Source organism: Rhinopithecus roxellana, chromosome 7 (genome assembly GCF_007565055.1).
Source record: "Rhinopithecus roxellana isolate Shanxi Qingling chromosome 7, ASM756505v1, whole genome shotgun sequence".
Taxonomy (NCBI): domain Eukaryota; kingdom Metazoa; phylum Chordata; class Mammalia; order Primates; family Cercopithecidae; genus Rhinopithecus; species Rhinopithecus roxellana.
In genome coordinates this window covers 99,744,908-99,768,780 of record NC_044555.1, presented here as the reverse complement: position 1 = coordinate 99,768,780, position 23,873 = coordinate 99,744,908, and the positions used below count along the sequence as shown (strand labels likewise).

General features: G+C 41.1%; 1 protein-coding gene across 3 annotated transcripts in view; it reads left to right on the top strand.

Annotated features, from left to right (window-relative positions):
- Positions 1-270: 270 nt before the first annotated feature.
- Positions 271-23,873, top strand: part of LHFPL1 (LHFPL tetraspan subfamily member 1) — a 47,229-nt gene continuing 23,626 nt past the window's right edge. The window contains exons 1-3 of one of the 3 annotated variants that reach the window (XM_010353293.2): positions 271-640; positions 9,111-9,506; positions 19,430-19,528. In XM_010353293.2, coding sequence (XP_010351595.1) covers positions 9,125-9,506; positions 19,430-19,528 — 481 coding nt within the window. In that variant the 5' untranslated portion in view covers positions 271-640; positions 9,111-9,124. Of the gene's footprint in view, positions 641-8,982; positions 9,507-19,429; positions 19,529-23,873 lie in introns of those variants that run through there. The other 2 variants (XM_010353294.2, XM_030934366.1) reach the window with 2 other exon arrangements.

The window sequence follows — 23,873 nt, the reverse complement described above, 5'->3', positions numbered from 1 at the left end:
CATTACAACTTGGAGCCAAAGATTGCTCTGCTGGAGCATCTTCCCCATCAGGCAATGGAAATCAGTTTGGGGAGAAGAGGTTGTTCTGTCTTATTTTATTTAGGCATGTGTTCTCTCAGTCACTTCTAGCCACATGGGTCTGCTACCTACCGTGGTAGAGACTATTTAGGTCATTGGAGGAAAATTAGAGATAATCTCTGTTCCTCAGCAGGCTTTTGGGCAGTAAGTGAGGAAGTAAGATAACGCAGTTCAAGAGCGGGCATACCTGCGCACATGCGCGCGCGCGCGCACGCACACACACACACACACACACACACACACACAAACACACACACACAAAGCTGAATTGAATTGTCCGCTGTGAGGTTGGAGGTTTGGGGACTCTGTGCCCACTAAGCTACTTTCTATTTCAAGTGCCTGTATGTCTGAGGCTGGGTTTGAAGCCTCCAGCGTGTTTGGAGTTAATCCCCATTAGGTTGGACTCCGCCCCTTTCTCCCAAAGGTAAAGCAAGGTTTTCAGGCATCACTGCAAAGGGCAGCTAGTATTCCCATCCTTGTCTAACAAGCTGTGAGGAGAAGTTGTTTCTGAGATCTGAGCCTGAAGAGAGGGAACAAGTCAGTCAGCCTTCGTGGTCAGAAGGTAAATATGCAACTTGGGCCAAATGCAATTCAAACAGCTGGATAAGAAACTGCTTTGCTCTCCCCTTGCTCAGCCCCCCTTCTCCCTTTCCTTTCTCAGGTTTCCTGTCCTTTCATCTCAAAGCTCAGAGAAGCCGTTTTCTACCCAAGGGCAGCCTGGTGCTTTTTTATTTCTTCATAGTCCGTTGTTTGCACAGAGGCTAAGATGAATCAGGGCTGGATTCCTATTTCATATTGACAAGATTTGAGGACCTAAGGGTTAAGTGCTAGTTGGTTTCCCCAGGGGAGTTGGTAACCTGAGGAGAGGAAGTGCCTGTTTCTGGGAGTGGAGAGAGTGATTTTGTTATGACCTGTCTATACAAGTAAAAATGGATCCGGTTTGCTAATGTGGTAGGTTGATCTCCTAGATTTGCCTAAATCTGAGGGGTTATGCGACTGAAATGGGGTAATGAAGCTAAACTGAAATGCAAATATTGAGGCCTCTTAGGCTGGAAATAAAAGAATGCATCCATTCGGTAAATATTTATGAGTTCCTACTATGTGCGCCAAGGCATGACAATTTCCAAAAGAACCTGAAATACTTAAACTACAAATCCATTCTTGCAAAGAACACTCGGCCAGGTGGTTTCATTTTGTCGTGGGGAACTGAAAATAGAACGAAGCCTAGGGGTGAGGAAAAATCACCCAGGGAGTGGTTGTGGGGAGAGAAAGGGGAAAGGAGAAACGTTCTAATTCTTAGATGGCTTCAAATCTTTTCCATTACTTATGAGAGAATAGGGTTTTTTCTGGTAGAAAGGGAGAGAATTGATACCTACTCTGGTGTTAGGTATAGTGCAGATGTTGTTTAACTTGAATTTTATGCTTAATCATTTCCATTTTATAAATGAAACCAAAACTCACAGATTTTAAGTGATCTTTTTATGGGCATATAGCCTGTAAGGGGCAGACTTCAGGACTCTGTCTCTGATCTGATTTCAAAATTGTGACTCTTCCACTAAAACAGTATTCCTCAATCATTAGTTCCCATTAGAATCAATTGGGGATTTTTAACAATATGAATTCCCATAAATTCAAATTCAGTGAATCTAGGAGGGGGTGACATAGTCTGCATTTTGAACAAGCATTGAAAGTGATTCTAAACAAGCATTGAAAGTGATTCTGTTGAGAAACATTCTTGATATATCATGCTGCCTCTCAACTTCTCTGAAGTGATTGGAAAAGCAATCAGCCCATCTTCTTCCCATATAGGCCAGATTCACTCAATGGAAGTGGTCAGCTGTGGTGACATTTTATTCCCAGCTTATACAATGGGGTAGAGAGACTAATGGGCAACAATAACATGGCTGGTGTTTAGAACTTAACAGTGTCTTGCCAGGGATCTTGATAGGAGTAGTTTCTAACTAGCTGAGAGTGTGAGACAGAACTCGTAGCCAACCAGCTTATCACTGAAGATGATGGCACCTGTCTAGCCAGAATAAGAACTGAGATGAAGCTCTCTTATTGGCACCTCACTTTTAAAATCAAAGGACAGATGGGGAGCTCAAGGAGCAGCATCTTGGGGAGAGGGAAGGAGAGAGAAGCTCATATGAAATTTGGGGAGGTTATTCTAGTTCCTACCTTTTCAGTCTCAAACTCTGGAGAAAGGAAATAGCCCAGGACCTGATGTGGAGGTTCTTTTTCTGAGCTCACTTTGTCTCTGCATGGTCAAATATATTTATTTAGAGTTGATCATTTCAAAGTTATCAATTGCTCAGTTAGTCCTTTCTCTCCACTTAGTCTCTGACTTCCTGCCTTTTAATGCCTTACCAGCTTGTGAGCATTCCCACCTCTGGATGGAGAGATGCAAATAAACACATAAACTCACCCAACACAGTTTTACTAGTCTTTCTACCCCAAACTAAAAGAGGAGGGAAGGAAGAAGAAGGCCCAGAAAGAGGTTCAGCAAACATGAAATCTGAGGAATTTGAAATAAAAGACATAAGTCAAAAGAGAGATCTTCTTAGAGTCACCAAGGTAGAAATGGAAAATAAAGCCCTTTGAGTGAGTACATCGTGAGATGATTTCAGGCACAGGAGAACTCAGAGCACTTCTCATAATGGAGGTAGCCAGGAGAGAAGAAACCCCTGAGGGAGATAGGTAGCAGAACATGAGGAGAGAAATGTTGGGGGAGTAGCAGTATTTTTTTTTAAAGCTTTGTCTGAAACAGACAGATCTAACATGGTCAGGCTGCTCATATACCCAACTTGATATAAGGAGTCACATCAGTCCAACACGTTTCTCTGGAGCAGGACTCTATTTACCCACTGGAAACATATGCCTGCATATCTCGTTCATTTCCTAGGGAAGTCTCAACTCTGGGTAAGATGTATTTGTAACAGGATTGGCAGGAAGACAATGCACACTGTCTGGGGGTGTGAGGAGAAAGGCCTGTTCACATTCCTTTGCCAACACCAGTGCCAAGAAAGCTTCTCTTCACAGACCAGTCCTAAACCACCAGTCTTGCAAGCATGTTTCTCTCAGCAGCTGTTAAGTCACTGACTCCCTTTCTTACCATTTCATGTTCTAGTCTTTAATTTGCTTACTGTTTTGCCTGTACCCTCTTACCCTGGGAAAGGCAGTGCTTTCCTTAACTCAGAAGTTGCACAACAAGCTCAAGTGGGAACAAAAGGATTTGTGTCTTTTTCTGTGAGTACTGGGGAGGAGGTGATAGAGGAAGGAGTAGATTTGTTTTTCTCCACCAAGAGAAATATAAAAGCAACGTTTCACTTTCACTGATACTTCATTGTAAGTGCCCATATATGAGCAGGTATACAAGAGAGTGAAAAAAAAAGTGAGAACAAATTATTAAAGGCTTGGCAATTGGACACCACAGGGAGAGGGAGAATGCTCATTATGGGGAAAAAGGCTAAAGATCTCCTGCTAGCAATCGAGTTGATGAAGGGCTCTCATCAGAGAGAAGATGGTAGCTAGCTGTTCTGCATTCCCTCTGAGGACCCAACAAAAGGATCTGGTCTTAGGTTGCAACAAGCAAAGTTTATAAAGGCATGTGACAAATTATTTATTGACAGTGAGAGTTGTTAAGCTACTCAGAGATATTATAGACTCCCCTTTCCTATAGTTCTTTAAAAGTAATAGAGATAACCATTTGCCATGTGTGGTTTAGGTGGGTTTCCTGCATCATATAGGTTGAGGTGACTTCTACCCACGAGGCTGTGCTAGAATGGCTAGCATTATCTCTAATGATGAGCAAACATTAGGCTTTAGTAAGGATAGCAAATTCAGAACAGAACTCGTGCTTTTATCCTATTTATGACAACTTTCTGGCAGCATTCACTGCATCTCATACAACCAATCTCGGAAACAGGCTTGCGACCCATCTAGCAGATTAAAAAACCTGAGGAATGAGGGATAATGTGACACCTAGAGAGAGAGGTTCAGCTGCAGTCCTATCAATGCCTGGTAACTCGACCACTCAGCAGGAGCATCAGGGTGAGTTCTTGGTTCCTGAAACCCAGTGTGGCTGTTTGGCTGGAAATTCCAGGACAGGGAAACAAAGCTGTTACATATATGAAGTATACAACAGGAATTAAGATAGAATAAAATGTAGCATTGTTTGTGATTTCTAGTTATGTAAATATAAAGTGACTTAGCCGGTTTCTGGGAATGAACTTGGATTGCTTTGGAGGGTTGTCATGAAGGAGATTACTCCATTGCAGGTGGCATAATTAAAAGCATTTTCTAGAATACACTTCACTGTCCACCACATGTGAACATAAAGCAGTGTGTGTGAACAGACTACATGTGCCCTGAAGCCTCTCTATCCAGCCACAAGAGAAGTTGGGCTGAGACTCATATTGTGTTTAGAAACTATTAAGCAATTTGATCTCTGAGATCTCTACCTTGACTCCATTCAAGTCAAGTCTATGATTTAGAAAGGTTTACATTTGAAGTATACAAGCTTCATATCTTCAATGTTTAATTCCACGGTCACTTTTAACTTTATATTGTTTGAGTCCTGAAAATAGAATATTAAAGAATTATCTGTGGCAGTGATTCTTAAACTGCTGTCCATGGATCGTGCTAGCCCATAACATCTCTAGTCCTAAATAGGGTGACCATTTCATCCAAGGTTGTTTGGGACTTTCCTGGTTTCATCACTGCAAATTCTACATCCCAGGAAACCCCTGAGTCCCAGGGAAACTGACATGGTTGGTCACCTTAGTCATAAATGAAATAAAGGCTATGAATTTTCCCTAAAGTTGAAAGTACTTCATCTAAATTCTGAAGGACAATGAGTTTTTCTAAAGCTAAACATATTTAATTTAAATTGAATTTTGAGAATTTGCCTTCCTATGTCTTGGCTTCAAAAACGTTACTTTTAAACTGAAATCATGGTAACAGTAGTTGATAGTATTGTAGTTTAATTTAACAGCTTCATTTGTCACAGGTGAGGACAACCATATATTACAACCCCTCCCCTTATTTCTACTGTAGTCTCGGTACTACACAGAGATAGTCCGATCCTCTGCCTTAAGTTCTCTGCCCCTTCTACTGGTTGTTATATTGGGACTTTTAAAAAAATTTTATTTTTCCATAAGTTATTGGGGTACAGGTGATATTTGGTTACATGAGTAAGTTCTTTAGTGGTGATTTGTGACATTTTGGTGTACCCATCACCCAAGCAGTATACACTGCACCATATTTGTAGTCTTTTATCTCTCGCCTTCCACCCAACTCCCCAAAGTCCATTGTGTCATTCTTATGCCTTTGCATCTTCATAGCTTAGCTCCCACATACCAGTGAGAAATATGATGCTTAGTTTTTCATTCCTGACTTACATCACTTAGAATAATAGTCTCCAATCTCATCCAGGTCACTGCAATAATGACTTCTTTTCCTCTAGGTAGATACCCAGTAGTGGGATTGCTGGATCAAATAGTAGTTCTACTTTTAGTTCTTTAGGGAATCTCCACACTGTTTTCCACAGTGTACTAGTGTACACCCACCATTGGTATAGAAGTGTTCCCTGTTCACCGCATCCATGCCAACATTTACTGTTTTTTGATTTTTTGATTATGGCCATTCTTGAAGGATAAGGTGGCATTGCATTGTGGTTTTGGTTTGCATTTCCCTGATCATTAGTGGTGATGAGCATTTTTTTTCATATGTCTGTTGTCCATTTGTATATCTTTTTTAAAGAATTGTCTGTTCATGTCTTTAGACAACTTTCTGATGGGATTGTTTGTTTTCTTTTTCTTACTGATTTGTTTGAGTTCATTGTAGATTCTGGATATTAGTCCTTTGTCAAATGTATAGATTGTGAAGATTTTCTCTCACTCTGTGGATTGTCTGCTTACTCTGCTGACCATTCCTTTTGCCATGCAAAAGCTTTTTAGTTTAATTAGGTCCCAGCTGTTTATCTTTGTTTTTATTGCGTTTGCTTTTGGGTTCTTGGTCATGAAATCCTTGCCTAAGCCAATGTCTAGAAGGGTTCTTTCAATGCTATCTTCTAGAATCTTTATAGTTTCAGGTCTTGGGTTTAAGTCCTTAATCCGTCTTCAGTTGATTTTTGTATAAGGTGAGAGATGAGGATCCAGCTTCATTCTCCTAATTGTGGCTAGCCAATTATTCCAGCGCCATTTGTTGAAAAGGGTGTCCTTTTCCCACTTTTTGTTTTTGTTTGCTTTCTTAATGACCATTTGGCTGTATTTGGGTTTTTCTGGGTTCTCTATTCTGTTCCATTGGTCTATATGCCTATTTTTATACCAGTACCACGCTGTTTTGGTGACTGGCCTTATAGTATAGTTTGAAATCAGGTAGCATGATGCTTCCAGATTTGTTCTTTTTGCTTCATACTGGGACTTTTGATCTCCAGGTGATGATGTCCATGAGGGACATTTGGAGTTAGTTTTGACTACAAGTGCTGAGATTGAAAGAAATCATGTTCTTGCCCTGACGGTGTTTGCACTATGTCTGGAGAATTTGGGTTTCCTTCTGTCTTCCCTGGAATTCTTTCCTGATTCTTCAACATTTTTTTGTTTAATTCTCTATGGGAAATCATGGAGGCTTTTAATTGTAGTACTTTTGGGGTAATACTGTAGGGGAAGCCTTCAGGTAAAAGAGAAGTGAGAAATTATGGCTTTGCCATTGAATCACTGTGTACCCTTGGGTAGGTCACTTGTCTTTCTGAAACTCAATTTACTCATTTGTAAATTTGGGATAATATCTTTCTTACTAACCTAAGAAGACCGTTGGGCAGAGCACATACAATAACGGATTTGGAAGGGATTGTGATGACACAGCTAATAGCTGTTTGTCAGCTTGTTTCCTCTCCTCCTCTGGCCTGGGCTTCTTTATCAGGAAATGAGTCTGTAACGGAGGGCTGCTTGCACTTTTTGTAATCTTACAAACTCTAATATAACAAGCAGAGGCATTACCTCATTGCGGCCAACCATACCTGCTGTCTAACAGCAATTACTCAAAACTAGTTTCACTTCTCCCCCTGTTGCCTTTCAATCCCTCATCACATCTTTCTCTCATTCCTCCCATTCTCAACCACAAAGCCTAATTCCCAGGGGCCCAGCTCAGGGCACTTTCTTCCCAAGCCCTAACATTCCAGAGTAAGCACCTGCAATTTACGATCTCTGCTCCCTTCCTGCACAAAACACATAGCACAAAATACATATGTATCAAGAGGGGAATTGTGGTTGAGTAAAAAAAGAGCAGTATATTAAGAATCAAATAACTGGGCTCTGATCTGGCCAGTGTACCTCACTAGCCCTTCACCCTTGAGTAAATCACTTCCTCTCCATATTCCCATCTGTAAAGTGATGGAGAGGGGGTAGTTTAACATTGCGTGGTAGAAAAGTACTGGCCTAGGCATCCGCAGATCAGGTTTCTGGTTCTGATGTTGCTGCTTGCTAACTTACTCTGTGACTTGAAGAAAATCACTTCCTCCTTTACTGGGCCAAATTCTCCCATATGTAAAACAAGAAGGTTGGATTAAATGATTCATTAAGTTCCCTACCCATCTGGAAATTGAATGATTCTATGAAACGGCTTTCACTAAACAAACGTGAATTGAACTGCCTGCTCTGTGTCAGGCACTGTTTGACGATGGTTGTGAAAGGGCTCATGACTGAGACCCTGAGACACTTAGTACCTCTGCTGCTTGTTCCTGTCAGTGTCTAAAATTGGGAATGTGGCAATGACCCTATACAGCCAGTTCCTGTACTTCCCCTGCTTTGGGTCCCCCAACCTCCTTCCCCGTCCTCTACACCACCACATATAACTTTAAGCAATGGTGGTGAATCATGGAGAAGTTTTTGAAACATATTCCACCATCTGCCTGCTGGAGACATTCACAGTCCTGTCATCAAGCTGCAGTGTGGTCTCTAACCGGCCCAGTAGAGAAACAGGCCAGAAAGCAATGGCAGATTAATGGAGCTGGGAGGAAAGTTGTTGATTTTTGACAGAGGGGTCTGTGAAAACCATTTGTGAGCTGAGCTGAGGAACTAGATCTGGAAAGACTCTCAGCGTCTTGATTATAAGATTACTTGTTCCAGAAAGGACCTTGAAAGGTCCTTACAGCTATATGTTCCTGCTGCAAGGTAGGGAGTGCCTGATCCTGATCTATTTCAGAATTTTGAGAAGCTTTTTGGATTATATCCAGCAAAGGACGAGGAAGCTTTTCTTAATAGCCAGTCCAGAGTTAACCTCTCCTGGTTGGAAACTTGCCTCCCATTTCGATTGTAGAAAAGTGACTGATCAGCACTCTCTCAGTGACAAGCACAGGGTATGAGACTAGACACTCCTTATTTTATTCTATCCGTTTTAACCTGGCTGATGCATCCCAGTTGAAAAGCCCACACTAACACACTGCTGGACATCTTACCAAAGTCAAATGGGAACAACCTGGAACTCCATGGCGAGGTGTCTTTCTCTCTTACCCCTTATAGTAGGGGCAGGTCCTGCTAAGTTGTCTTCCTTCTCCTTCACTCACTGAAAACAACTTTGTTCCTGATCCTCTTCAGATATTGCCTTCTTCCAAGCTACCAGGCCAGGAAGTCCATTCAGCTGGAAGCTGGGACAGCAGCCTTGTTTTCATTTAGTCTCCTTTCCTGCTACTTGTTTCATGATGTATGTCAAGAGTTAAAAGCTGTCTGATCCGGCTGTATTTGAGTTGGCAGAGCAGACCCTAATTCAGTTATCTGGTTCCTCCATTGCAGCCTAAAGACCATAGAACTCTAAATCAGGCAGAAGGAAGGGAAGGTGGGAAAAGTACTGAAAAGCAAAATCCCACAGGGATCCAAACGGTCCTCGAGAGAATAATCTTATCCAGAAGCAATGAACAAGTGGCACATAATTGAGCCCCAGGACTGGCCAACCAGATGAAAAATAGGCCAGTGGAGCCTACATGGTAACTTACTGCATTTGGTGCTGTGATCCAACTCATCTCCCCATCCCTGCAGAGAAACCTGTGACCATGAGGAGCAGCCTGACCATGGTGGGAACCCTCTGGGCCTTCCTGTCCCTTGTTACTGCTGTGACCAGTTCTACCAGTTACTTCCTACCTTACTGGCTCTTTGGATCCCAGCTGGGGAAGCCAGTGTCATTCAGTACATTCCGGAGGTGCAACTACCCTGTGCGGGGAGAGGGACACAGTCTGATCATGGTGGAAGAATGTGGGCGCTATGCCAGCTTCAATGCCATCCCAAGCCTCGCCTGGCAGATGTGCACGGTGGTGACAGGTGCCGGCTGTGCTCTGCTACTCCTGGTGGCACTAGCTGCTGTCCTGGGTTGCTGCATGGAGGAGCTCATCTCCAGAATGATGGGACGTTGCATGGGAGCAGCGCAATTTGTTGGAGGTAAGACTGTGCTTCTAGGATTGAGTGGGTTGGGTAGCTTTGGGGCAGGGAGGAGTGGGGAGTGTAGCCTTATGGGGAAACCCATTCTCATCCCCTTCAGTTTGTCCAACTCTAAGGCTATGAATGAAGTCTTCTTTAAAATATTTAGTCTAGGAATTCCCAAACTGCAATCAATATCAGAGTTTTATTCACAGTAAATTTGGCTAGTAGGCAAAGTTGATCTCTGTTGTTTACCCTCTATTTTTGTTACCTTCATCTGCCTGCAGGTAGCCCATTTAAAAACATTATCTATTAATATATCTGCCTTCCAGAGGCAGCAACATACACTCTAGTATTACTGCTCCAATATAAACTTAATCTCTAGTAGTCCTGCTCTCTGGTAGTTATGTCAGAGAACAGTGATCTGATAAACACATACACACAGGTGCAAATTACTAACAGTTCTCATCAAAGAAATACACCTCTAATAGTGAAATGCTAGGTACGAGACAAACTGTAGATGACTACTTATTTGGAACACATCTAAAGCTAGACTTATCTGGCAACTATTAGCAGTCTACCCAGATTTCTTGTGACCTTGACCCACCTTACTTGTTCTTCCCCTCATTCAGGCTCTGACTTTAGTGAAGGGAACCTGAGATACTGGCAATGTGTGGACTGGCTAGAAAAAAGCAAAATGCAAAAATGGAAGACTTCAGAAAGACAATGAGAGCTGTACAATTTGAACATCTAAGAAGAAAAAACAAATTTAGAAAGACAGGAAAATATATATGTGAATATTTGAGTATTTTGCAAAACCTAGATTAGGCACTGGGAAAAAGTGCTGGTAGAATCTACGCTGAAGTTTGCTGTTACAGAGTTTTAGAATTATTATCCAATTTATTATCATTATTATCACCATTAGCATGACAGTGTGGGTCACTAGAGCCAGGAAACTTGGATTTCACTTCTGTTTTTTTCACCAAGTTGCTGTGTGACCATTGTGGGAAAATGACATGACCTTTCCTATGCTTCACTTCCTTTGAATTTGTCCCCTGGTGATATAGTCCAGATCTGATCTTTCTTTCTTCTGCCCAATGACTGCATTCAGGTGGCCTTGGAGTGAGATGGCAGTGATGAGCTAAGACAGTGGTTCTCAATGGGGACTACTTTTGCACGCCCCTCCCCCGGAAGACATTTGGTAATGTCTGGAGGCATTTTAAACTGTCACAGCTTGGGGAGGGTTCTACTGACATCCAGTGGGTGAAGGTGAGGGATGCTGATGAATGTCTACAATGCACAAGACGAAGACAACACTCCCCTACAACCACAAAGAGGTATCCAGCCAAAATGTTAATAGTTCCAAGTTTGGGAAACCCTGGGCTAGGCTACTATGGTTTCCTGGCCTGATTATGAAAAGCATCAGACTCTTTTAGTAATACCAATTAAGGTGATGCTTTCTGGTTTCCTCTTTTCTCAGACTTTAAAAGTTTTAAATCTGAATTACCATTCTAGCCTCCTTCATTTCTGATTTTTCCCACCGTTTAGCCACTAATGGGTTTTTAGCCACATTGGAATGTATAATTAGGTTAGTTTCTTCCCTTTGAAAACTGTAATACTACACCAGTTGCTAAGGCTGATCTAAGCCAATTATCTTAGCTGGCTTTGGAAGCTCCATGGGTATTACAAATAGGTCTTAGGCTTACCTTTCACTTTTATTTTTAAACATGCTATAATTAACTCAGCACTGCTATGAACACATTATTTCAGGAAGTGACACTTGGCTGATAGGGCAGAGGGGTCATCCTTGCAATTCGTATTCATAGCCCTGGAGCCCAGTTCTGTGCCTGGCACAAAGCAGATGTTCAGTAACTGTAGAAAGAATGAATGCATGGCTAAGGCAATATCTAGCATATGTTGGGATAAACTGAATGTGTGACAGCTGGATTAGTTCACATCCTTTCCTCTTTTTCCAGGCTTCCATGCAGGGATGTTAGCACCCTGAGCTCTCATCTCTTCTGACAAAAGAGTGACAGTTTAGTTTCACTTGTATTTCTAAGAGTTTCCAGCAGAGTGAGGAGGGGCTGACTGTCAAGAATCAGAAAGCCTAGCAACAGCCTCCATCCAATTCCACACATTAAAGCAGCTCCCATACCCCCAGCTTGCTTCCTCTTTTGGGCTCAACTGAGACTTTCACAAAGCATTCATAATTCTCCATATGATGCATTTCAGTTGATTTCACCTACTAGGTATAGAAACTCAAATGAAATTGTTGATGGGGGATGTGGGAAGGTAGTGGAGATTTGGATATTCACAGTTTGGGCGGGACAGAACTTTGAGTGGCAGGTATCACATAGAGGAAATAAAAACATGAGCATCATTTTAGTTTCACATGATTCTGCCGTTCTATATCCACATGAGTCTTGCTCATAGGAACATAGTCACAATGTTCACATGTAGATGAGGGTCTTTAAAGCTCAAGAAGAAAATGCCGTTTGGCAGTAGTCCTACAAATCTTCAAGACCCTGGGTGTGCTACCAGGTTTATCCCTGGGCAGGGAATTGATATTGGGACAGATCGCTAGACATCCACAGCTTCCCCATCTGTAACACCAGTCAATTAAGAACCATTCCTGCCTCCTTTCTAGAGACTGGTGGCTGTCCAGGTTATATCAGATGTGAAAGAATGGTGAGGGTTGCTTGGATGAACTTACTAGAAGCCCCTTGGCATATGACTGTGACCTAAGGATCTTTGGACATCTTCGGCCTGACCCTCTGAGACAGGCTTTGCCAGTGGAAGGAAACCAAAGCTGGGCAGCATTTTGGGCCCAATGGATAAAAGACAGTAGAGAAAGAGTTTGGGAGATTAAGTTCAAACTTGTGTAGCTGAGGGGAATTGATTTTGTTGCTTCAGGCCTGGCTGCTTCTCAACAGCTAGTGCATTAACTGAAATACATTGGAGGAGGAGTCAATTTCTGTCAGGTCTGGTTTCTCTCTGCCAGACCCCAAACCACTGAAGAGATGGAGTATCCATTAAGAACTACCCCTTCCCCCACCTGACTCTTGTTCCCCCATTTGGCGGCTGCCCACAGAGATGAGTTGTGGGAAGTGGGAGAGACAGGAAGAAATAAAGAGCTGCTGGCCTGACTCATACTCAGCAAGGTGACCTGATGGGGCCCATGGGTCCCATTTGCTCCACCTGTAGCTGATCCATCTGGACAAGCCTCGGGTCCAGAGAGCCTTCCACTGGGACCTCCATGCCCTGCTCCAATCAATGAAGGAAACACCTGGCCAGGAGATTATTTCAACACTGGGGATGCTGAGATTTCCAAACAGCTGACTCCCAGGCCCTGAGAACATGGCCATTATTCACATTCCCCTGTGTATACATATGCAAGATGCTTATGAGATTCTCTATCTTCAGTGAGAGCTAAACAAAGAACAAATAGGTGAGTAGTAAATATAAGGAACTTCTTGGCAGGAAAACAATGTAAGATCTTGGATCAGGTTACTCATGGGAGGCCAAAAATCTTTCTTGACCAAGGAGTGTATCAGAATCACGTGGGGTGCTTAAAAAATGTGAGCTTCCCAACTCTCTGGTCTTGTTTCCCATTACACAACAACAGGTGTAAGGCTGCACATTTAGTGAAATCTCCCCAGTGACTTTGATGTGTATGTGTGTTCCCTTTCCCCAGCCCAAGGGAAGATCACTACGCTGGACATTATTTTTTGTTGTTAAGGGAACAGCATTCAACACACCAGTGCTTTTCACCGTGTAAGGTCCTAACATTACATGCTTCAAACTGAATAAAAGTTGCCGTTGGAGGCATATCACTGAGAACTTGATTTCAGGAAGAGTTCCATGCTTCTAAAAATCATTATCATCTCTGGAAACCATTTTTCTTCTGGAAAGTCTTTCAAAGTTTCACCAGATATCATTTTATTTATCCTTACCACGCTGCGAAAGGACTATGAAAGTGATTTTCTGTTTGGGAAGTGGTATTCAGGGAAGTTAACCCACTAGCAAAGACTTATGTAGCAAATTGGAGCAGAGCTGAGAATATGGTCCAGGACTCCTGACTCTCAATCCTGTGCTTCATACACTGATGCTCTTGATTTTTTTTCTTTTCTCTGTTGGAAAAGAAATGCTATCACAGTGTTTTCCAGAGTGGTCCATGAACCACTTGGATTAAGAATTACCTGGGGTGCTTGTTATTACAGATTCCTTAGTCCTACAGACTGCACCAGGGCCTGCTAATGTGCATAATATACAACCTCTCATGCTCATATGTTTTTGAAAATATATTATAAAATATTTCAGACGTACTCACTACTCTGTGTAAGAAATGGAATATTAGCAATATAGCTGAAGCCTCCTTTATACCCTGATCACATTCCCTTGTCCCCACTGAAAAGGTAACAACTGTCTGGGAGTTGTTACTTACCATTCACTATCGTGATTCCAGGACACACTAAAATTTGAGAAACTCTGCTCAGCCTTGTTTAGGGTGTTGCTTCTTTCTGGAATTCCCTTTTCTTCTATCCCTCCCTGTAAATATCTACCTATCTCTGAAAGGCCAGGTCCAAGGCAGCCCTTCTGTGAAGCCTTCCCTGATCTACTTTTGACATCTTTAGCAGGTATGAACTATCCTGTAACTCCAAGAGGAATATGGGGTAGAATGAATGGGGGAGGTAAGTGAAGGAACTCCCTAGGAAGGGAAAGCTGAGATATAGTTGAAAGTCAGGTTTGTAAATTTTCCTCTGGTTTGTGTTTGAGTCAAAATTGTTATAATAACAAATTAACCCATACTAGGCTTCTGCTCAGGGCGGTAATTCCAAGCTACCCAATAATTATGTTTGGAAAGCAGGATTGGCAGCTATGCAAAGATAAGAGAATTGAGAACGAGAGCAGGAAGTTTAACAAATGCCCACCCAACAGTTACACTTGTGAATAGTGGAGGGGTGTGCAACGGGGGTTGGTAATACCCAACGAGGAGGTTATCCCTGCCAGAAGACAAAGATTAGGCATCTACCTATTTGAGAATGTGTAGCTGGGAGAGGATTATATAGCAGCTGGGATATGGGTAACTAGTAATGCTGGGAACAGGGGAAAGTTGAGAGCAGCTGTGGTGTGGCTGGAGGGAGGGTTCCAAGTTCTGTATCAGATTTTGCACTTGAGGGTATGTATTGGTGTCCCAGTTTCCACAAGGGCTGAAGCTGAATAAAATAACTCCAGCCCTCTTCTTGGTCAGCTCAGTAAATTCAAACCATGGCAACTATGTCAGGGAGAACATTTTTTTGATAGGGGATTCTTAGGGAGGGGAGCAGTTGAGGAAGGGAAATAAAATGGCAGCCTATTGGACACCTGCCCACGTGTAGTAGGGGAGTAAAGACAGTAACACACTCTAAAGGCTTTCTTTTCCTTCCTAGAAGCACGTGAGATTAGAAAAGTTCCCAGCTAAGCATATGCATTGAAACAGACTTCTTCAAGGGGCATATGTGGTTGGAGCGGAAGTCAAACTGGGAGTTAGTAAAGACACAGAAGAGAAGTGAGAGCCAGGGCTGCAGCTCATATGTGGCAGGGCTGGGATTTAAACAAGTTTTCTCTGCCACCAGAGCTTCTGCTCTTAACATTTTTAGTGGTGTTTTTCTTAAGTGTTGGTACCAGGACAAGATACCTCCACATTACAGGGTACTTTTAAAATGCATATTCCTGGGCTGCAGTTACTGAATCAAATACCTGGGGCTGAAGTTCAAAAATCCACATTTTAAATGAACCTCCATTCTTTCAGAAGGTGGCAGGTACTGACACTTGTGAATGACTTCCCTGTTGCTACCTGAAGCACATCTTCACAACTCCAAATTAATGAGAACTGCTGGAGACAAATATAATTGAGAATGAATTACTCAGTGAATCCATTTTTATTTTTAATGTGTTCCCAGGGGCATCTTTCTCCAGCTATGATAAAATGCAATGGAATCAGCTGTCAGTTACAAGTCAAATATCTTCATGAAGTATGTTTACAACCTAATGTGCTCACCTTTCTAAAAGGCAGGATGGAGGGCTGAGGAAGATGGCAGGGGTGGGAGGGCAAGTTGGGCAGAGCATGGAGCTACATGCACTAGAGCTGAACAAATGCTTTGCAGAGATTCCTGTTCTTTCAGCAGGTACCTCTGCAAAATTGCAAGATAACTCCAACCAGGCAGCTTTTGAATCAAGCCCTGTTCAGGTTTGGACTTTTTAGCTGTTTGTTATGAGGTTAAAGGGTTGAAGAGGTGAGGAAGAAATTACCATGGAGAACACAGGTAGAAACTGGGAGAGGAGCCACAGGGAGAGTCAGCTGCATAAGAATAATAAATTTTTCTTGAGCACTTTCTATATATGAGGCACTTTATGTATATTAATCTCATTAATTCTTGGAACAGCTCCATAAAATACAGTCAGCCCTCCATATCTGCAGGTTCTGCATCCACAGATTCAACCAACCATGACTCAAAAATATTTTTAAAAATCCAATAAGAATACAACTATTTACATACCATTTACGTTGCATTAGGTATTATAAGTAATCTAGAGATGATTTAAAACATACAAGAAGATGTGCTAGGTTATATGCACACTACATCATTTTATATAAGGGATTTGAGCATTCGCAGGTTTTGGTATCTGCAGGGATCCTGGAACCAATCCCCTGTGAATACCAAGGGACAAGTGTATTATTATTACTCCCATTTTACAGATGAGGTGAATGAAGCACAGAGAAATTAAGTAACTTGCCTAAACTCACACAGCTTCCAAGTGACAGGGCTGGAATTTGAATTCAGGTCTAGTTCTGCAGTCTGACTACAGAACCCATTGTTTTAAGCCACCATGTTGTGCTGTCACTCTCCATCTAATGCCTAGAAAATTCCTAGTGCCTGCTAGAAATATTGTTGCCAAGAGGTAATCATCCCTGGACACATGTCTCTAGAAGGACAGAGCCTTTAAGGGTTGATGATCTCTTTGATCAGTGAAAAAAGGCATTGCTAGTTACTGCTATGTGACCTTGGGTAAATCATTTTCCCTTTCTGTGTTTCAGCATTCACATCTGTAACAAGGAGGGATTAGGGTAGGTTATGTCCAAAAGCCTTTTCCTTTCTAAGGTTTTTTCTTTTTTCTTTTTTTTTTTTTTTAATGGTGTCAGGTGTCTGGGATGATTTCCCAGCCATGACATTGGAGTCCCTTCAGAAGGGACTTTCCAATGTGGGCAAAGGAAACTGTCTGTTATATAGCCTGTGCATACTCTGAAACAGATGCATTTATTGAGTACTTATTATCTACCATGTACCAAGGACACAGAATTGAAGGTAAGTATGTCTCCCTCCTTCAAGGAATACACACCCTAGTGAGGGAGGCAGATGATAAACTTTTGTAAAGAGTATATATTACAGACTATTTTAGTCACAGGAATAAGCACTGGGTGCTATGGGAACAGAAAGAAGGAGCATGTAATTTAGCCTGGGGGTTGGGGATGGCGAAGGAAGACTTCCTGGAGAAGGAAATCCTTGACCTGAGCTCCTCAGTATAGTAAGATCTGAGGGGCAGGGGTCTGAAGAAGATGGAAGGTTCCCTCTACTGTGCCAAGAAAGGCACTTGGCCAGCTCTAGTTTCCGCTTGAGAAGGCAGAGTTCGTGCCAGTCCCAGGGATCTGAATGTGAAGGTTAGAAAATAGAGCTGGTGTTCTTTTATAAACTTGTGTTCTTTTCTTCCTAGTCTGTGTGGGAAAACTCAGTCTTTATTAAATTTTCCCTCAAAGGGTATATACTGGCAGCAGGAAAAGGCTTAGGTTTCATTTCTACTTTTGTCCTTAACCCAGTGTGCATACTCTGGACGACCTCTTCATATCCTAGGATTTCAGTTTATCTGTGGAAAAAACAGGGGGTGTTGTTGTATTACCACTGGATGAATTCCAGGGCCTAGAAAGGTCTTTGAGTGACCAGTTTCACTTCCTGTGATACCACGAGACAGATAAGAATGTGTTCTAATTTTAAGCATTCCACTGAAGAGAATTTCTAACCTTAATTGGTCATTGTTTTAGTTTCTAAAACCATTCTCACTGTCAGTAAATTCTCCATATTATTTAAATCCTTCTTGCTATTTCTTAAGGTCCTTCTCTTCTTCTGCGGCCTCAATGAGTACTGAGAAAAGCTAGTTGCCATGGCGCAGCCAAGCTTGGAGGCTACTTTGAGATCTTCCTAAAGGATTCATCTGAAGGCAATATGAGTTCCTTAGAGTATATATGGCTTCTTCCTCAGTGAGAAAAGAGAAGTGAAGATGAAGCTGGCAGTCCCTGGAGCAGCCTGCTTTTCATTGTCCAGTTGAGCCCCCGAGCTCTGGAACCTATAAATATGCTATTCATTCACCATTAATCAAGCAACTGCTTTGTGACAGTTGTGTGATATGTTACTTTCTGCATCCACATTCATGGCAGGTGTCCCTCCCATGATCATTAGTGTGGCACCCAAATATGGTGTGATTGTAATTAGACTCTTGGTTGCAAGTAGCAGAAACTCACTTGAGTTTCCTCAGTGAAAAAGGAATTTATTAAAACATAAGGAAAGTAGAAATGGAAAGCCATCAGGAAGGCCTGGCTTCTCTTTTTTCTAGCGGTTTCATTGACAGTATGGAGTTTTTCTCATGGTATGTCTGCTTCATGTCACTATTCTCCTCTATTCTCTCCCTCTACCAATCAGTTTGCTCAGCTTATCCAGAATTGATACCCACTCATAACTTTGAATTGAACTTGGCTTTAGCTTGACACAGACTTGATTCTACCTTCTGGTGTTGTGGCGGTGTTTTCAACTTCTGCATTATCTGTTAACTAGCTCAGCATCTTTATGATTTTTTTCTCTCCATTTTTAAACAGACTAGTCAAGTGCAGTAGTGAGAAGGGGGAAAGAGTAGAACAATAAGTTCAATGTATAACTGACTGTGAATAATCGAGACAACTCACTACCTTCAGACCAGTCATCTTTATGTTTCTCAATTAAAAATTCCAGAAACAAGAATCTAACCCAGGTCACCTCTTCATGCCAGGCTACAATGTCACCCATCACTGACCAGCCAATGAATTTGTTTTAGTTGTCAGATGGCAATGCTTGATAAAATACTCTGTGACTAGAGGCAGGGTAAAAGCCATAGGATATAAAATGTGAAAACGTATGCAGCAAGAAAAAGTTGTGAGCAACACAGTTGCCCTTAGAAGGCAGTGTTGGCAAGCAGATCCAGATTTGTATCTGTGGTTGGAAGAATAAGATTATCACTAAGGTACAACAGAATTTCCCTGTAATGACTAATGACTAAATGACCTAAATAAAAGGGTCATACCCTTTTATTTAGGGTAAGGGTTCATGGTGGAAGGCATATGGAAACCAAAGAAGGAAGGACTGCTTGGTATAAAGCTGGAAAAATTTGTCAGGGGAGGAGTGTGGTTCCCTGCTCATCAGTCCAGCAGTTGACTCCAAGTTACAGAAATCATTACATGTTTTCAGCTAGTAGGGACTTACCTGATGTTTAGAAACAGCTGGATTTTGGAAAAGAGTAGCAACCTTTACATTGTTATTCTCTGTGTCTCAGACCAAAGCAAAAGAAGTTGGAAAAGCCAACCTGGGCTTGTAAGTCATTGACAAAAGTATTTTGACTGTAAAAAGTATATTGGGTTGTCTCAGTTTTCAACATTTTTTAAATTTATGAGTTGTCCCCTCTGTTACCTATTACACCCCACTACCTGTGGCATGGCCAAAAAAAAATCCTGTTTAGTTGGAACTCTCATAGAAATTTAGGGTAAAGGGGGAAGTGTAAGCTCAATTGAGGAGGCAGAATTTGCGCTGAGCTAATCTAAAGGGCATGTTGGGGTGACAGAAGACGTTATATTTTTTCTACCTGTGTGTATGCTTTCTTTCTAGGGCTGCTGATAAGCTCAGGCTGTGCCTTATACCCTTTAGGATGGAATAGCCCGGAGATAATGCAAACATGTGGGAATGTCTCCAATCAATTTCAGTTAGGTAAGGTGGCCTGGGCAGATGGCAGTGATGGTTCATGGGAAATCTGTTTTCCAAAGCTCTTTACCACTTGGAGGGGACTCTGTTAGTGGTACTTGCCTGAATCTCTCTCAATGTGTTAGCTTATGGGAAGTGGTGGCTTAACTCAGAAGAGTTAGCTGTAAATTCCCCTTCTTTAACTGTCTCTCCATACCATTTATGCACTTTTACCCAGAGACCTATGACCTGTTAGGGCAACCTTATCTTCAGAAGGATTTAAAATGCTTGGAGACTAACAATCTGCCATCTTCTGAATAAATCTTAGTTCCTACTAGTGTTTCCTTCTAGGCACCATTTTCCAAAAGTAAATCAACAGTATCGCTTGTCAGTCTCCACTGAAGATGTAACACAACGTTATTTAGTTTACCTGACGCATGAGGAACCTATATAAATATTCAAAATTGTTTCTAACGGCAAGAGTTGTTAAATATTAGAGTAGGTGACAGAAGTAGCCCTGAACCATTCTCTGGTTGCCAATTTTCATTGAGAATGTCTTAGGTTCACTATTGTGAGTTGGTAATAGATTAGATTCTAATTGGAAGATTTCAAAAATACTCCCCCACCTATCATGATGAAAGAGAGTAGGAGAGGGAATGTCTAGGTTTCCTTGGGTATTCTCAATTGTACAGAACGATTTGGGAATAACAAGGCCATCCAACCACGTATAGCTTGTGCTCCAATACTTCCCTTTCTCTCTGTTGCCTCAGATTGTTTTTTGAGTCTTGCTTGACTCATTTTTGAGAACGTTTTTCACTATGCAAACATAACACGAGGGAAAGTGTAACTAGTGTGGACACTCTAATGTCCAGTGTTCTTCACTCAGGGCAAGGCTGACTGGTAAATATAATATTTCTGACATAAAGGAATGAATAAATTCTTGGGGCAGGTGCTGAAGAAAGGGAAGCAAGCTACTAGTCCTGCTAGCTGAGGTAAAAGCTAAAGATTGAGCACATTTTTCCTAGTTGGTTGTGGAGACTGATTCTAGTTTTTGAAAATGACAGTTTTGTTGATATATAATTCACATACTATAAAATGTACCCATTTAATGGGTATAATTAGTGGGTTTTAGTATAGTCACAATGTTGTCTAACCATCACCACTATCCAATTCCAGAACTTTTTTTTTTTTTTTTTTTTTTTTTTTTTTTTGCGATGGAGCCTCCCTCTGTCACCCAGGCTGGAGTGCAGTGGCCCGATGTCAGGTCACTACAACATCTGCCTCCCAGGTTCCAGCGATTCTCCTGACTCAGCCTCCCGAGTGACTGGGACTACAGGCTCACGCCAGTATGCCCAACTAATTTTTATATTTTTAGTAGAGACAGGGTGTGCAGCGGGGGTTTTCGCCATGGCTCAAACTGCTGACCTCAGGTGATCCTCCCACCTTTGCTCCCCAAATTACTGGGATTACAGAAATGAGCCACCGCACCCTGCCCCAGAACATTTTTATCAGCCCAAAAAGAAACCTCTTATCCATTAGCAGTCAGTGTCTATTTCCCTTTGCTCCCAGCTGCTGTAACCACTGTCAATATGGATTTACCTATTTTGGATATTTTATGTAAATGGAATCACATAATATGTGTTTTTTTGTGTCTGGCTTTTTCACTGAGCGAGAAGTTTTCAAGATGTATACATGTTGTAGCATGTGTCAGTACTTTATTTCTTTTCATGTCTGAATAATATTCCATGGTATAAATGTAACACATTTTATTTCTCCATTTATCATTTGATGAACATTTGACTTGTTTCTACTTTTTGGCTATTATTATATAATGTTTCTATAAATATTTGTGTACGCATTTTTGTGTGGACATATTTTCATTTCTTTTGGGTATATATCTCAAAATTGCTGAGTCACATATTAACTCTATGTTTAAGCCTTTTGAGGAACTGCCAGGCTTTCCAAAATGACTGCATCATTTTACATTCCCACCAACAATGTACAATGGTTTCAATTTTCTCAACATCTTCCTCAATACTTATTTTCCACTTTTTTGTTATAGCTGTCCTAGTGGGAGTGAAGTGCTCTCTTATTGTGGTTTTGATTTGCATTTTCCTGATGGCTGATGATTTCAAATATCTTTTCATGTACTTATTGGCTGTTTTTACATCTCCTTTGGAGAACTGTGCATTCAAAACATTTACTTGTTTTTTTTTTTTTTTTTTTCTTTTTCTTTCTTTTTTTTTTTTGAGATGGAGTAACACTTTGTCACCCAGGCTGGAGTGCAGTGGTGCGATCTCTGCTCACTGCCACCTCCGCCTCCCAGGAGGAACTTTATTAGGTTGAAGAAGTTCCCTTCTATTCCTAGTTTGCTGATTGTGTTCATAATGAAAGGGCGTTGGAGTTAATCAGATGCCTTTTCTTCATTTACTGAGATAATCATGCAATTTTTGTCTTTCATCCTTTCAATATGGTGCATTTCATTGATTGATTTTCATATGTTAAACCAACCTTGCATTTCTTGGATAAATCACAGTTGGTCATGATGTATAATTTATTCTATACCTTGCTGGATTTAGTTTTCTACCATTTTATTAAGGGTTTTTCCATGTATATTTTTTAGGGATATTGACCTTATATTTCTTTTCTTGTGATGTGTTTATTGACTTTTGGTATTAAGGTAATATTGGCTTTACAGAATGAATTGCTATGATTCTACTTTGATTAAGGTAAAGTGCCGAAGTAAAAAGTTGGATATGTGATTTGCATGGAGATTACCAACTTTGTTTTCTGCCCTAATCACCACCTAAGGACCTAGTTCATAAATGGGTAGTTCTAGGCTGAGTGTAGTGGCTCATGCTTGTAATCCCAGCACTTTTGGAAGCTGAGGTGGGTAGATCACTTGAGCCCAGGAGTTCAAGACCAGCCTGAGAAACATGGTGAAACCCTCTCTTTACAAAAAGTAAAAATAATTAGCTGGGCATGGCAATGTTCACCTATAGTCCCAGCTACTTGGGAAGGGAGATACACAGAGCCAAAAAAGAAAAGACACGGTCCCTACCAAAGGAATAAGCTTTTTACCCTGACATGGTTCAGAGAAATGAAGAAGGTAGGGAGGAGAATAGAGGCAGGCATTATCAATCCATCAGAGTAAGTAAAAAGGATTTACCACTCTAATACTCTGATAGGTTTTCTGCAGCCTCCTATATGAAGAAATCACATTCATGTCTTCAACCTATCTTTTCTTAGGTTTTCATTCAAGTTATCCTAAACCATCCACACTATTTTTCAGTCCTAATTTGAATGATCAAAGATACAATTTATATTAAGACACTGATCTTGATGTCTGCATTGGATTAAAGATAGCCACAAATTTCTTGACAGTCTTCCCATAGAGAAGCTGGGTCTATCTCCAATTCCTATTCCCCAAATCTTAAGTGACTTATAGCTGCTTTAAGTTAATCTAATTAAATCTAATTAGAGCATTAGACTTCATAGTCTAGTCAGCTTCATTATAGAAGATAAATAGAGTATGACAGAAGTGACATCAAGCTTATTCTAGGCCTATGGTCTAAAGAACTTGCAGTTTCCATCTTGGTTTCTTGGAGCTCTGAGTCATCATGTAGAAAGTTTGACTATCCTGGAGAGACCACATGGGATTTCCAAGAGTTACTTAAAGACAGAAAAGTTCAGCTAGTACAGCCATTCCTGCCAAGGCACTAGACATGTGAGTGAAGTTGTTCTGAACCCTCCATACCGGTTAACTGAATATCACTGAATGACATCAGTTAATACCATTTAAAGTAAAAGAATTGCCCACCTGAGCTCTGAACAAATTGTGATCCACAGAACCATGAGATATAATAAAATGGTTGTTTTTAAGCTGCTATGCTCTGAGGTAGTCCGTCATACAGCAATAGATAACCAGAAAAATGCCAAACTGTAAGTATATTTCAGAATGTGATTTTAAATAAAAATAATTCATGTATGTGACAAAATAAAACAATACATATATAAAGGTTTAAAACTTAAAATCAGTCTTTTTTCTGACCTCAATCCCATTCCCCAAAGTGACCATTACGTTCCTTTTATATTCTCCAGAATTTTTAATAAATACAACATATTTTTTTCAACTGGGATCATATTATCTAGCTCTCTATCTAGCTAGCTAGCTACACTGTTCTGCACCTTGGATTTTTCACTTATTCATGTCTCTTGAAAAACTATCAATGTTTATAGATCTTCCTTCTATATTTTAGGTATGCCATATTTTTCCATTGTAGGGATAACATGCTCTGTGAGGGCATAGATTTTTGTCTGTATTGTTTATTGCTATCTCCCCAGTGCCTGCTTAAAGAGTACCAAATAGTAC